The 16,743-nt window shown below is 37.8% G+C and overlaps 1 protein-coding gene across 2 annotated transcripts in view; it reads right to left on the bottom strand.

Moving 5' to 3' along the window:
• Positions 1-16,743, bottom strand: part of GSR (glutathione reductase) — a 37,549-nt gene that overhangs the window by 954 nt on the left and 19,852 nt on the right. For both annotated transcript variants that reach the window (XM_012724973.1, XM_004682213.2), the window contains 7 exons: positions 16,010-16,064; positions 14,781-14,880; positions 9,154-9,240; positions 7,852-8,010; positions 3,783-3,894; positions 2,274-2,405; positions 1,681-1,814 (listed from right to left, as the gene is read on the bottom strand). In XM_012724973.1, coding sequence (XP_012580427.1) covers positions 1,681-1,814; positions 2,274-2,405; positions 3,783-3,894; positions 7,852-8,010; positions 9,154-9,240; positions 14,781-14,880; positions 16,010-16,064 — 779 coding nt within the window. The remainder of the gene's footprint in view (positions 1-1,680; positions 1,815-2,273; positions 2,406-3,782; positions 3,895-7,851; positions 8,011-9,153; positions 9,241-14,780; positions 14,881-16,009; positions 16,065-16,743) is intronic.

Genomic DNA, 16,743 nt, shown 5'->3' on the forward strand with positions numbered 1-16,743 from the left:
TAGTTATAATAGTTAAGATATGAGAACAACCTAAATCCCCATTGGCAGAACAATGAATTAAGAAAATGTAGTATTTATACATTAAAGAATAACACTTATCTATAAAAAAAAGATGAAAACTTGCACCTGGGACAGACAACATGGGTTGAACTGGAGATTATGCTAACTGAAATAATTCAGAAGGAGGTAAAGCGGTAAGAACCAGACGTTACTTGTGTAGAATACAGAGGGAGGGAAAAAGGAACTGACAAAACTAAACCAAACAACCTTAGAAAAGTGGCTACAGAACTGAGGTTACTTGGGGGGGGGGGGGGCAATAGGGTAAGGGTGGAAATCAAAAGGGTAGAGAGCCCAATAATCTAGGATAAAGGACTGTGGGTAGTTTGATGATAGGGTGTGGTATGGTAACAAACATTTGATGAGGCATGATCCTACACTCCTAAATCACATAAAGTGTTGTAAATCAATGTTACTTAAGTAAAGCGAGTCGGGGGGGGGGGAAAAGGATATACTTAAGACTATGGAATGAACAGTACATTTAAAAATGGTTAACATGGTAAATTTTATGTTGTATTTTTTATAATATAAAAGAATTCCTCAATTTACAACAAAAAATTCCAAATCACATATTGCATCGCATCACAGATTTTTAGATAATGGAATCTAAATTGAATTTATAAAGAGTGTCTTAGTATTGGTAGGAACCTTTTTATTATCCCTCCAGATATCCCAGTTTTGATGATGTTTATATAGCAATCTCAGGCTACTGGGGAATGTTTAGAGCCAGGAAGTGGCAATCTTTGTTTCACTGCCAATGTGCTTATATTCTTTTCTGACTTGATTCACTGCTTCTGTGGCTTTTGGTGTACAGGGTCACTGAATCAGATACAAAATTTGCTTTTTTTGATAAGAAAAGTTGGAAACAGCTGAATCTTCAAATAAACCTCATCCCTCACAGAGTTAAGTTCCCCAAGCATATTGCTAAGTTCTATTTTAACTTTTAACTTAGTTAATAGAACTAGCCCAAAAGGCTAAACCAATACCAAAACAAAACCTATTTTAAAAAGTAAAACATTTTTTAAAAACCTGTCCAAATTTAAACTAAGATCACAATAAGCATCACTTTTTTTCCACATGGATGACTATAAGAGGCAATAACAAGTGTTGGCAAGAATAACTGGAACCTTAATTACATTACTGAGGGTACTGCAAAATCGCACAGCTACTTTGGAAAAAAGTTTGTAGTCCTCAAAGGATTAAATCAAAAGTAGATAACTAATTGGATAATTAATCTATGAATATGTTATTGAGTAAACTTCCTTTTCACTGATTAGTAATGTTACAGTTACGTTAATTTAGCATTAGTCTTATATTTATCAATATTTCTCAGTTTTCTACTGAGAAACTGTTGTGGTCTATTAGTAATTGACAGTTTTTTGTGGTTTTCAAACTTCTCCCCTATAAATATAGTGGAAATTTCTTCCTAAGGGAAATACTATTAAGGGTCTTTCTGTCTGTCTTTCTGCCTTCCTATCAATCATCCATCCATCCATCTGTAGATAAAAGTAAGACACATTTCTGAATCACAGAAATTAATATTCTTCCCTCCCAACCCATCAAAATATCCCAATCTCCATCAACCTTCAAGATACTTTTTAGATTACTAGATTTCCACCATACCTTTTCCTCTTTGTTGGCACAAACCATTTTCATTACACATTTTGTCTTCCTTTTGGTAACTGCATGATACATTGGGGTAAAGGTGGTTGAATAGGTCTTCACATTTTCTTTTCCATACTTATAAATGGCTTCATCTATAATGCACAGAAAAAAAGCATCTGTCAAAAGCAGAACACTGAGCTATCATAGAGAAAGATGACTGGAAATACGTAACTTGAATTAAGTCATGAGGAAAAATAGCAAATAACATCACAATGATAAATGTTCAAGTCATAAAAGACAAGAAAAGCTTAACAATTTTTCTCCTTAGTTAAAGAGGAAATATGAAAACTAAATTTTACCTTGGACTAAAACCAGGACTTGAGAAAAAAAATGTTAATGACATTTCAGATAACTGACAAAATTTGCATAGGGGGGACTACTGTGGTGAGGATTATTAGGACTTTGGTGGTGTATGGTATTACCATTTGAAAAGGTATGAACCAACCTGTACTTCTAAAACATAGTTATAAACCAATGTCATGTCAATTTAAAATAAATAAAGATTTTGCAGGGAGAAGGAAATCACAAAAGACTTTTATTGTAACATCTACCTTCTGTGAGTCCCACTGTCCCAATCGGAGGGTGGCTGAACACAACTGTGGGAATGTTGCTATAGTCCAACTTGGAATCTGCTTTGCACTCAAAAAGTCTATGGGCAAGTTTTCGGCCTGCAGCTATTGCCACTGAAAAGATACAGTAAAAGCAGAGGTTGGTTTATTTTTCATTTTAGCACAGCAAAATGGCTCTAACCATTTATTTATCAGGCTTAACATACTGAGGAGTTTTATGCCAGTGCTCATTATAATATCCAGTTCAAAATAATAAAGACAAATGCCTTTGCTAACAATTCAAAACTATCAGCTTACATACATTCTGTACATTCTATTACTACATGAACACAAAAGACATGTTTACAAGCCCCAATTATCTAGTAATTTAACTACTAAAGAATGTTACTTTTATTTAATATTTATATAACAAGCAAGTTTCAATCATCTTCAGCTGTGCATCATTAATTACCATATTCATTTCATAGTACAATAATATAATACAAATATTAATGCAATACAGAAGTGATTTATGTGATTAAAGTGATTAATGAACACTGAATTAGGTATCAGAGGACCTGTCTTCTTGTTTCCCAGTTCTTGCAGCAATTCTGACATGTCAGTCAAGTCATTTATTTAATAACTGTTTCTTAACTAATAAAATGGGAATATTAACACTGCATTGCTATCTCAGAGCTTGGTTTATTTAATTTTTGTTAAGCTTTTTTCTTTTTAAGTTTCTTCTCTTATCCTGGTTTTAGTTTTATAAGTTCAGTAAAAACATCAGTTGTTAATTTTACTGTTTTCAAATTGACAGTTTTTGCTCCCAAGTAAGGTGTCAATAGTATATACCACAAACTTCCATTATTTTGAAATAATTTCAACTGTTACATTATGTTAGGAAGTTTCAGAAACTTCCTTATTTTGGTTTTGTTAAGAGAAATTCCTAAAGGTATTAAAAGGAATTGGGTGTGTTGTTGGGTTAGGTTTCCATGCTGAGGAGAGACAGTGAGCCCTCTGGAAAGTTGGTGAAGTCACACAGGTTACAGAGTGAAAGTGGATGGAATGATGTCACTAATAAACAAAAGTGGCACAAGTAGCTTGAAACAGTTACATAGGAAGTAGGTTGAAATATGGAATGCAGGGAGTAAGGAACAATAATTTATCAAAAATGAACTTTCATTCTAGAATGCCATTATAAATTACATCTCAAAGTCATTTCCTTCCACTGTCATCAACAAACAACTCAAATTCTAACTTATTCGGAGGTTGACTATATCATCCATATAAAAATTCCAGTCTTCATTTAGCATTTTAAACATCTTTTAAAGAAAAATACTTATTCAGAAAATGCCAGGAACCCAATCAACATCTATTTCAACACATTCTAATCATTTTGACATTATGACACTCATCCTTTTCACTTGGTTTAAACTGACTTTACTATCAAAGGCTGAACGGTTCTAGGTAACACACAGGGCCGCCCTTGCCCAAGAAGAAAAGGAACATTACCTGGAGTCAGAAGAGCTTTTCCACACACATCCCCAACCGCGTAGATGCCTTTTACATTAGTATTCTGGAATTCATCTACTGTGATATGACCTTTGTCATCAGTTTGAATCCCCTAAAATTGTGAAGGGACATCATGTAAATATTTGGCCTCTCTACAAAACCTGGCAGATCAAATCTCTGGATCTACCCTCAATTCTAGAACCTCTTCAGCCTGAATCATCAAGAGACCACAAGATTTGGGCCACCCTGGTGGTATAAGGGGTTAAGTCTCAGTATTATGAAACTACTGGCAGCCAAGAATTTGATCCCTGGCCAGGGACACATGGCCCAGCAGACATCTCCTGTCTCACCTGTTGCTCCCCACAGCAATGCATTTCAGGGGATCTGCATGTTCTGCTCCCCTCTGTCTCTGGTGAATTCTCTCACCCTTCAGTGCTTCTGGCCTACACCCCAATTCTTGTATGCATAAATAAATAAAGTAAATCTTTTTTCAAAAACAACAAAAAAAGAAACTGCAAGAATCAAATGAATGGCGATTATAACATCTTTTCAAGCTGGCATTTTTTTAAATGGAGCTTTCCATTTATTATTTTGTATGCCAGTAAGAGTTGGGGTGTAGGCTAGAGGTATGGGAGTGGGAGGCAGTAAGAGGATTTACCAGAGACAAAGTGGGGAGCAGAACAGGTGAATACACTGAGATATGCTGCAGAGGGGAGCAGCAGGTAAGAGAGGAGAGGTCTGCTGCATGTTGTGGGTCGGCTCCTTGAGTGGGGATCAAACTCATGCCACAGTGGCTCGAGATAGCTTGACAGTGCTGAGAATTTAAACACCAGGGCAGCCCTGGTGTTTTCTATTTTAGCATTTGGTGAACAAAATACAGCTTTGTGAACAAACCCAGTACTAGACCAACCAAAAAAGTGAATAAAGCAATAAAAACAAAAAGTTGAGGGTTGCCTCTAATTAGGCACCAAGGTCAGGCCTGCCCCTACTTTTTAAAAGAAGTGGTGCTTTTTGTTCCATATCTTTTGTTAAATTTAAAAGGTAAATATTGTATACAATTTTGGTATTTTAATAGGACGTGACTTTGTAACATATAATTCAAAGGACCAGGTAAATGTTAAAAGGAATCAATTATCAGATGTGCTAATTGCTGTGCCTTTACAGTCCAACAGTCCAACTATGAAAGTGTTTTTTGACTTTCTCCCCTGAAGCACTCCTACAAAAGCAGGCTAACAAGGGGCTCCCCGGCAGTACAGGGGTTAAAGATAGTGCTATCAAACTACTGTCAGTCACTGCAACATGAGTTCAATCCCTGCCAGCAGAGGGATCTCCATCTCTTGTCTCACACTTCTCAGCATTGTTATTTCAGTGTATTTTCCTGTTCTGCTTCCCACTCTGTCTCTGGTGAATCCTCTCAACACCCACCCCTCCACACACATACACCTCTAGACTGTTATTTTAAATAAATAAATATATAGATAAAGCAAGCAGGCTAACTCTCACATTAGCAGGGCATAGCCTGAAATGGTCATTAAAAACAAATACCTTTAAACCTTACTATTTTTACTTTTACAAGTCAAAGCAAGTAACACATTCTATTCTGAAATATAGAGATGTTTCCTTTAAATTATTTTTCCTATATAATGAATCAAATTTTGCTCCAAGATGTGTCATATTCATTTTATGGCTCAGCAGATCTGAAGTATATAGATTACCATGTAAGCCGTAGCAAGCTTTGCTATACACAGCTCGCACAAAGTAGGTAATATGGTAGTTAAGAGCCAATATAGACCTAAATTAAAATCTACTCATCCACTAACAAGATTGAAGCCTTGGGTAAGTACTTACTATTACTTAATCAAGAAATATTTGGGCTTCTAATACAAATAAGGCATTAACCTAGTCACTGTGAATACACTGGTGAATAATATAGACATTCTTCCTACCCCCTAAACTTTAAAAGCCCAATGAATTATTTATTTTCTTTGCGTGGTTAGTTCCCTCATCTTTTCCCCCATAGAGCTACTAGCAATACTACACACATACTGACAAGACTTATACATAGTAATAACTTCATTTGCATTACACAAATGCATCATAATACTAAATGCAAATGAAAAATTTTCCTGCATTTAAAAAAGATTTCAGTAAATATAGCCGAAAACTGGGCCTTTATTGATATCCCTATCAATAAAATGGCAAAATTGCTGAGAGATTAAAAGTTGGCTGACTAGGGCCCTCCCTGGTGGCGCAGCGGGTTAAAGCACTGCACTGAGAAGCTAAAGCCACTTCCGCATGAGTTCGATTCCTGCCTGCCCCGGAGGTGACCACATGGCGTGGCAGACCTCTCCTGACCCGCCCGCTGCTCCCCTCAGCAGTGTACTTCGTCGATCTGCCTGTTCTGCTCCCCGCTCTGTCTCTGGTGAAGCCTCTCACCGCCCCTGAGCCTCTGGCCTGTATCCCAGTTCTGTATGTACAAATAAATAATTAAAAAAAAAAAAAAAGTTGGCTGACTAGTATTGTTAATATGAAAATAGGTAACAAGCCATGGGGATTACAACTGAGATGAAAAATGCACAAAATGAAGAGTGATGGAAAAAACATTTTTTTAAATAATTAAAAAAGAAACTAGGCCCTCCCTGGTGGTACAACGGGTTAAAGCGCAGCACTACGAAGCTATCACAGCCACTGCAGCATGAGTTTGATACCCAGCCAGGGAGCTGCCCCACATGGCATGGCAGATCTCTCCTGAATCATCCACTGCTCCCCTCTGCCTGTTCTGTTCCCTACTGTCTCTGGTAAATCCTCTCACCCACATCTCTAGCCTGTACTCCAGTTCTATATGCATAAATAAGTCTTTTAAAAGAAAAACAGATAACTAGTTTTTACTAAACTTCATTGAAAGTGACATTAAAAACAACTAAAATATTTCCCTGATTTTTTTTTCATGATGAGAGATATACCTTCTACAGAAAAAGGAATTTACACTGTAACACATTAATTTAGAATATAAACCATAATGTTTTATGCTGTTGAAGAGGTTCCATTAAATATAAAAATCTCAAATATATAAAATAGTGAGCAAATTAGAAAAATCATCTCATGAATAACAGTTGGTTATTACATTAAAATATAAATTGGGTCTCCTTGGTGGCCTAGTGGATAAGTCTCAGCGCTTACCACCTCCACAGCCTGAATCTGATGTCCATTCAGGGAACCAACCCACATAAGGCACAGTAGACCTCTGCTGTCTCATCCGCTGCTCCCCTTAACACTGTATTTCAGGCAATCTGCCTGTTCTGCTCCTCTTTCCCCACTACACCCCAGTTCTTCAATGCAAAATTAAATAAAAATCTTAAATGAATAATTATATTTTTAAATGGAAGTTAGTTAGTGTCTATGCTAATAACATTGCTGTGCTTTCCTGCATACCTTTCTCTATAACCCAATAAAGCAAAGACTATTTTTATTCCCACATTTAAGTGAAGCAAATCACACTTAATAGTAATTAAACTGCTTCCTTAAGGCCATGCAACTAGAAATAATAGGACTAAAGTTCAAAGTTGGGTCAAACTCTGAGACCCACGCCCCAAGCTAGTATAACTACTTTCCTTCCAAATTTAAAAGAACAAATAAGAATACTAATTATAGCACTGGTAGCTTCGTGTCTGTTTCCAACCTTGAGTATTACAATTGCCTAGAATGAGTTACACACCCAGCAATTGGGATTAAAGCTGCAGACAATAAAGAATAATTACAGGGTTTTACAGGAACAAGTATCATAGCAAAAAGGAAATCTCTAAGGAGGTAAGGCCAGCTAGGAAACTGCTGGGCAGTCTAGATTAGGTGGTGGGGATCTGACCTAAGGTGAAGGCACTAGAAAGGGAAAAGACTCTTCTTTTAATATCAAAGGAAAAAAGCAATGGAATTTTAATGACAAACTGGACGTAAGTAAAAAAAAAATCTAAGAGAACCCATCCTAGTTTTGGGAACAGGGTTTGGTGGTGAAAAAGCACAGGTGGAAAAAAACAGATTCAGGAAATGTTCTGAGCAGACTAAGTCATCTTACCAGTTTTTCTAAATTCAGGCTCCTGGAATTTGGGTCCCGCCCAATGGCCCAGAGCAGGCAGTCAACATCTGGAATCGTGGTCAAGGTGGGTTTTCTACCAGGAGCTGAAGTAACCATACAGAGTTCTAAACCTGAAGAAGTCTTCTTAACTTCCTTGATCTGTTGACAAATAAAATGTTTTATCTGAGGGAGGAAGCAAAGCAAATAAAGAGCAAACTAGAACCCTTAACATGGAAAAAAAATCCAGGGAATCTTACTCATTGACACATTGACTTCTCCCAAAGGCCATTCACACTCCCTAGAACCCAACCTTTTTCCCAGATTGCCACAAATCATCCAGTCAATGATGAGACATGTTAGCTCATGTCACTACCATAAGGCTTCAGCTTAAAACTAGGTATTTTAAACTGTGCTCTTTACAGATTAGGAAAGAGGTTAAGACTCCAGCTAGAAGAGTGAGCCCCATCTAGAGTTTAGTGATGATCCAAAGGTGACTCTGACCTGCCTGTTACCACCATCTAGCATTTTTACTTTCACAACGTAGGTTCACATTCATATTCCACTTGACATGACCTTTGCTGAAAGGGAGAAGATATGTTAAAGAGGATACTTCTTACAGGGCTAATTCTTAAAGAAAACTCTGAAATGTAGGTGATTCCCTGAGAGGTCAAGTATTTTGTAATTCATTCTATAGAAATTAAAAAGGATATGCGTTAAAAAATAAACTCCAAAATAAATAAATGAACTCCACAGGCCCTCCCTAGTGGCACAGCAGGTTAAAGCACAGCACTAAAAAGCTAAAGTCACTTCAGCATAAGTTTGATCCCCGCCTGCCCTGGAGGTGACCCACATGGCACGCAGACCTCTCCTGACACTCCTGCTGCTCCTCTCAGCAGTGTACTTCGTGAGTCAGCCTGTTCTGCTCCCCACTCTGTCTCTGGTGAATCCTCTCACCACCTCTGGCCTGTACCCCAGTTCTGTATGCATAAATAAATAAGCCTTTAAAAAAAATAAACTCCACAATATTTTTTTAATAATTATGTTCAATAAGAAGCTAAGCACAAAAATTAGTTTTAGTTCTAACAAATGAAATGCAACTACCAGAATTCTAATCTTTTATGCCCTAATATCACTAACATCAATGAGAGATATGTTTTCTTAGGACAAAGAACTGGTTGTACTACTGAAAGAAATAGACAGGTTTTTTTAATAAAGATAATCGGGTGAAGCCAAAAGCAAAAAGCATGATTCATCACAGATAGATCAGCAAGGGCTGTAACCATGCCAGGGGCTTGGTCGTACCTGGGAGAACTTCAGGACTTCTATGCCAGCATTCTCCAACTCTTCAGTGCAGTTTGAACTGATTAATGAATCAAAACTTCTAAGTACCTATATACAAACAGAGGCAGCAGGGTGGTAGGAAAGGAATGAAACTTGATTAGAGCTCTGTTATAAACTTCAAAAGGAAATTTCAGGGCCCTCCCTGGTGGCGCAGCGGGTTAAAGCACAGCACTGAGAAGCTAAAGCCACTTCCGCATGAGTTCGATTCCCGCCCCAGAGGTGACCCACATGGAGTGGCAGACCTCTCCTGACCCGCCCACTGCTCCCCTCAGCAGTGTACTTCGTAGATCTGCCTGTTCTGCTCCCCGCTCTGTCTCTGGTGAAGCCTCTCGCCGCCCCTGCACCTCTGGCCTGTACCCAGTTCTGTATCCATAAATAAATAAATCTTTAAAAAAAAAGGAAATTTCAGTTTTATATTTGCTCTTATGTCTTTGTAAACAGTTTTAATAAGTCCTCTGTTTTCCTAAGTCACCACCAATGTCTCTGATTTCACCAACCTCTGTTTGAGATTTTAGATCTTCATACCTCTGTTATCTTTGACATGTTCCTCTCCTCCCTAGTTTGCTTCTTTTATTCTAAACGTTTAAGGGCTTTTCTCTTTCAGTTGGGCCAGTTTTCATTCTGATATGACCTAAAGGAAGATTCCTTCACAAAATCTCCTTATCTAGGCAGAAAAGTCAAGTTTAACCTATCCTTCTAGTGCTCCTACAATTTTATTTTTCTGATGAGGCAATTGAAGTTGTAAGAAGTGGAGTGATTTTCATTTTAAAAGACTAGAGTTGGGCCTCTCTGGTGGTGCAGGGATTAAAAACAACACTATGTAACTATCAGCAACTACTGCAGCACAAGTTTGCTCTCCCAACAGGGAAGTGACCTACATGGTGCAGTAGACCTGTCTTGTCTCTCCCACTGCAGTGTATTTTAGTACATCTGCCAGTTCTGTTCCCCACTCTGTCGCTGATGAATCCTCTCACACCTCAGATCTCTGGCATGTACCCTGGTCCTTATATGCATAAATTAATAAGTCTTAAAAAAGTAAAAAAGAAAGAACTAGACTTAAGATTCAAATTGACATGGGTCTGATTCTTCAAGTCAAGTTCTTTCCACAATATTATGCACTTTCTTTTTTCCACTTCACAAATGTGGAAGCCAATTACAAACACTACTAGGACTATGACTACTGTGTGCCTACCAGGACAGACAACTTTCTCCATATCCTGAGACAGCACAGAGAACAAGGGATAGGAAGCCATTCACTTGCTACATCTCTCACATAAGTTTATGGTATCATTAAAGTAGGCAGTAAAGGAGCCCTCCCTGGTGGCGCAGCGGGTTAAAGCACAGCACTGAGAAGCTAAAGCCACTTCCACATGAGTTCGATTCCCGCCTGCCCCGGAGGTGACCACATGGCGCGGCAGACCTCTCCTGACCCGCCCGCTGCTCCCCTCAGCAGTGTACTTTGTTGATCTGTCTGTTCTGTGCCCCGCTCTGTCTCTGGTGAATCCTCTCACCCTCCACATCTCTGGCCTGTACCCCAGTTCTGTATGCACAAATAAATAAATCTTTAAAAAAAAAAAAAAGTAGGCAGTAAAGAGACTCTTTCCTTTACTCAGAACCAAGACTCATCAATCCCCTCATTAGACACTTTTTTAGTTCAGATGGGAAGTTAGGGGCAACTGGTTAGTTACATCTCAAAAGGCACTTACATATTGTTCAATATTTTTATAACAATATTCTCATACTTCTTTTTTTTCACAGCAAATCATTCACTTACGTCTATTAGGACACTATCTTTCTTTATTGTAAGGTAATAGATATCTTGAGTATCTATTTTGTGGGATTTACTCCAAAAGATGTTAGGAAGATATAATGATGCCTATTGCCACCTCTGTTCCCTTTCTAGTAGAGAAGAAAGATTTGTAACTCTCTAAGTTCAACCGAAATAAGCACTATAAATTTGCTTATTCATTTACTTCATCATCAAACATTTATTAAGCTCTACTCTATGTAAGACAAAATGTTAGATTAAAAGGAAGATTGATAATTAACTTGAAGGATGTGCAGATAAGGGAGCTTAGAAGAGACAGATAGTGCAGCCAGAGAAAACACAAAGTAGGCTTCATGAGGACTGTGGTATTTGCACTGGCTCTTGATACTTGGAAAGGGAAAGTACTTGAGGTAGAAGAGTCCTTAAAAATAAGGAAATGGAAGAGAAGAAATGTGAAGAAAAGCAGCAGAGTATAAGGTTAAAGAAAGGTAAACTCTGGAAGATAGGGACCGTATCTGACAAGATCACTTACTAAGGGCTCAGAAAATATTCCAAATGATGCTTAAACCTCATAAATCACTAGAGTGATCAGTATGTGCCAGAAAATATATTTGTGGAGGACTTGGTGGTGGTGACAGAGGTGATCATGATGATAGTGATTTGGTAAAAGGGTTGATGGAAGAAAGATACTCAGTAGAAAAGATTATGAGAAAGTGAATGGAAAGTCCATATTTTCCCTACAAATTACTGCTAAAGGCTTACCTGAATTCTACTTAAGTAACATAACATCAAATATCAGGCATAAGGGCAACCGCATAAATGATAATGCAGTAGATTTAATAGGCAATTAAAGCAATTAAAGAAGGCAATGATCTAATGAGTAATGAAGTTGCTTAAAAAGAAAAAAGGCCCAATTAAGGACAAGTAAAACCGGTAACAAAGTAAATTGAAGACACACAAGTAAACTATAGAGTTTAGTATTACAGAATAGAATCAATGGCTAGTATTAAGTAGAATTGGAAGCTTTAAATTTATTTGGTGTGATCATGCTTAGTGAGATAAGCATGAAGACAAAGAAAAATACCAGATGGTTTTGCTCATAGCAGGAGTATAATGAACCAGGCGAGAAAATAATAAGAATAATGAACAGTCATATACCAGAGATATTTTGTGGGGGTGGAGTGGGGAATAGGATCAAAAACGAGGTGCACTGGACTATGGTGATGGCACATGGGTGACTCGGTGATGGGAAACCCATAGGGATTACAATTGCGATTAAAAAAAATGTACAAAATGATGTAAAAATAAACTGTTATATTATTAAAAAAATTTATTTGGTGCTTACATGAATAAACAATCTTACTGGTATCTCCAGTAGACAGTGTCATTATCATTTATTCATTTTCCTTAACTACCCTATGCTTGCCTATGGAATTCAATTAATATGAAAATCTTATGAAGGCTTAAGTTAATTAGGAGCTATATGAAGTCTGTAGCATATTATGATTGAAATAGTAGAATCAACATAATCTGTTTTTGCTACCAGGATTATTATTCATTCCCAAAATTCCCATTATTTTACGGAAATTATATTTCCAGTTGGATGTCAACATTACAATGATGACTTCCATTACTACCCTAAAGGTGGCTATTCATCATTAATGTTATTAGATGAAATTATCCTTTAAAATAGTTATCATTGTCTAACAACTTTACTTAGATCTCATTTTTTTTTCTCTACAGATTATGTGATACCACACATTCACTGCCTTTTGAGATGTAACTAACCGTTGGCCCTAACTTCCCATCTGAACTAAAAAAAAAATGTCTAATGGGGGGGATTGATGAGTCTTGGTTCTGAAGACATGGTTTCTTCAGAGTAGATCTAGAATGGGGTACCTTGAGACAGGAAGAAGAGGGAGATGAGCCTTACCCACTGGGCATAGTGGAGGGCAAAAGTCAAGAGGATGTGGCTCTCTATACATACAGGAATCATCCGCTTTGATAAACTTCTTTGGTTTATTTATTTATTTATATATTACATTCAAATTAACATCCCTCTGTCTCCTTCCTTCCAATTTGCTGGATAATGCCCAGCAAAGCAAAACAATGTTATTAGACCTACATCTTCATGGAGTTAATTATATTTCAATTCTTAAAGCCAGGGAGAAAGTTCTTCGGAGTGTATGCTGACTGGGATTATTGGTTTCCTTTGCCTCTTCCATTTGCACAAATAATCCATAATTAAAATCATTAACATTTGAGTGTTCAGAGATCTGAAAATTCTATCCCAAAGATAGAACAGATTGAGCCCAAGTCACACACTTGACAAGAACAGCCAGATTCTTAGAGGTCAGAACTTAGGCCAACCCTCTTGCTACTGCCATGTCTCTGAAAGCTCCAATATTGTACCACAACCCATTGGGCTCAGCAAAACATTAAAATACAGTATCTCATCAAGTAATGCCAAACATAGAAGCTGCATTTTTGCAGAACAAAGATTGGCTGGGCCTTGCTCAGAACTTAGTTCACTGTCAGTTATGATACCAATGAACAATCAGAAAACTTCACTTGGTTTTAATTTCTTACTCTATAAGGTTTGAATAGACAATCTATTAGCTTCCTTTATTATCTTGTTAAATTGTGATTGAAAAAATATGTAACATTAAATTTACCAACTTTACCATTTATAAGTACACAGTTAGATTTCACACTGTTGTACAACAAATTCCCAAACTTTTTCTCATTTCAAAATGGAAATTTTATACCCACTGAACTACTCATCATTTTTCTTCCTCCCCCAAGTTTTTGGGAACCACCATCCTACTTTCTGTCTGTAAGTATGACTGTTCTAGATGCTCACATAAGAGGAACCATTGCAATATTTGACTTTTTTGGTCTGGCTTATTTTATTTCATATAACATTCTCAAAGTTCATCCATGTTGTAGCATGTCTGAGCATCCTTCCATTTTAAAGCTCAATAATATCCCACTGTTAGAATTCACCACATTTTGTTTATCCATTCATCCATCAGTGGACATTGTGGTTGCTGCCATCTCTTGACATTATTAATAATGCTGTCATAATATTGGTGTGCAAATATTTTTAATAAGTTTCCTTTTTATGCAGAGAATTAGCAAATATACTAAGTATTAACAATCTAGCACTATCTGATCATGTGAAACTGATTTTCAGAATAAGAGATTAACCAGATAGCCAGTTAATTTAGTATTTATATTTAAACCTCCGTGTCTCCTAATCAAGGTATCTGATACTAGCTACCACTTGATGATGAAACTACCAGCTAGTATGATCACACCAAAATCATTAGTATCAATAGTGAATGGTATCTGGGAAGCACATAACATCTAATTCAAGTAGCTAGAAGAAAGCCCCACCAGGACCAAACCAGCTGACTTCTACATGCTTCACACCTTTATTTTAAAGACAAAATAAAATTCTCAGTATAGGTTCTTAAAAAGATTAACATCAGGCAGCAGTCTTCTGCCCACCTCTACTTATGCAGGTGCTTCTTTCCACCCACTCTCTCCCTCTGCAGGGCGGAGCCTCCTGCCTGCCCATGACCTGTACCATGCCGGGACTTCTCTGCACTGACCTCCCTCAGCAGAGGTCACTCTCCTATGGCAACCATGCAGGTCTCTCTGCAAACCAGCCCCTTCCAGGGCAGCTCTCCCTGCCTGCTTGTGCCTATGTAAGTGTCCAAGATTCCTGTCCTTTTCCCTAATAAACCTACTCTTTAAATTAAAAAAAAAAAAAAATTAACATCAGGGAAAAAGGAGAGAAAAGTACAGATTTTACCTTATCATGCCGTATCATTAGTGATGTCTTAGAACCCAGGGCTGCAAGGATCCCAGCTATCTCCACAGCAATGTAACCTGCACCAACAATGACGCTGCGACTACAATAAGAGCACAGGGTAAATATTTTTAAATTCAGTAAACTTATTTGAAAAAACTTATTATTTATAGGAGAGTGTTTTTTAAACCTGTGGTTTCCAGTGATTTAAGGTAAAGGTACGAGCATGGGTTATTAGTCACCCTTTGTGAAGGTTTTTCTAAAAGCACAGGATTAAGACCTCAAATTGGACTAACAGCATCAGCCAAGGGAGCAGTAGGGTTGAGCAATAATGGCTCCAGAGTGAGTGTTACTCATAAATCAACAGACTAACAGGGTCCCTCCCCAATTCGTAGGTGTCATCTTTTATCATGAGTGAAGACAGGAGCCCTTTAACCTAAAAAACATGTCGTTGGCAGCTTCCTCAAATTATAAAACAATCTTGTTCATTTTCTTTTTTCTCTCCCCATATCTAAATCTATGACAGAAGTTTACTAAGGTTATTTGAATAAACACACAGAAAGGGCAATCATAAAAACTCAATTTTTGTGAGTCTGACAGCACCTTCAGTTACCAAGATGCCTCTGCATGAGTAATTTTAAAAACCAGAATCAATTACTTTAGGCAAGTTATTACTTGATGCTGCCCTAGCTTCATGAAAAAAGACAGTTTTAGGACTTTATTGTTATTTTTCAAAAACACTCTGTATTTGATTCTGGCTCTAAAATTTCTGCAGAGCCTCCCTGGTGGTGCAAGTAGTTAAGTCTCAGCACTCTGAAGCTATCAGCAGCCACTGAAGCACAGGGAGCTGACCCACATGGTGCAGCAGACCTCTCCTGTCTCACCCCACAGTTTGCTGCTCCCCTCGCAGTGTATCTCAGTCAGTCAGACTGTTCTGTTCCCATTCTGTCTCTGGTGAATCCTCTCACCCCTCTGCACCTCTGGCGTACACCCCAGCTCTTGTATGAATAAATAAATAAATCTTTAAAGAAAGTAAAAAAAGAAATTTCTGCAAAGGCGCAAAAGACTTGACTCCTTTGTTTAGAGGTCTTATTGGATGAGTACCCAAGGCCCTAAATTAGGAGAACAGAATTCAGGAAATGTCTACCTTTAATGGCTGGAAAAGAAAGGAATAAGAAATGTTAGCAGCAGACACTAAGGAAGAATTGAGGGCATGAAGGAAATCAGCTCACCTAGGCAATTCTTCCAGTTGAAAAAATCCATCACTGGTTATTCCCAGGCTAGCACCTATGTAGAAAAATGCAAAATAGATCACACAGACCAAGCTTTCTTTTGTAAAGTAATCACAACATTGTATGCAAGAACCAAACACTTTCTGCCATCACACTCTGTGTTTTGACAAATTTTGTTGAAGTCTACACTTGGAAGGCTGCCAAGCAGATCTTCCCAGAATCAACATTTAAATTTTCCCTTTAGAAATAGGATCAGTGAAACTTCTGAGGGTCTCTGATCTTCTGAGCTTCCATGGAATAGTCTCCTTGAAAGCTGTCTTTCACTCTCCTACCAAATTTAGGTGGGGAACCTTTAGCTCAATCTTGGCCCTCACCTCTGTTTTTTTGTTCATAAGTTTTGATCAACTTTTCAAGTTGTAGTTCTGGTTTTGACCTTCTCCTCATGTTCCAGGACCATATTTCTAACTATCCCACTATGTCATTCTGCTCTGCATCAAACTCAATATATCTAGAATTAAATTAACTTTTATTTCCCAAAACATATCCCTCTCTCAAATTTACCACTTCCCTTAAAAGGCCCACCTTCTGGGCCCTCCCTGGTGGCAGCAGGTTAAAGCACAGAACTAAGAAGCTAAAGCCACTTCAGCATGAGTTCGATCCCCGCCCTGGAGGTGATCCACATGGTGCAGCAGACCTCTCCTGACCCACCAGCTGCTCCCCTCAATGCTGTACTT

The sequence above is a fragment of the Condylura cristata genome, unplaced genomic scaffold, assembly GCF_000260355.1.
Source record: "Condylura cristata isolate star-nosed mole 26May11 unplaced genomic scaffold, ConCri1.0 scaffold00014, whole genome shotgun sequence".
Taxonomy (NCBI): Eukaryota; Metazoa; Chordata; class Mammalia; order Eulipotyphla; family Talpidae; genus Condylura; species Condylura cristata.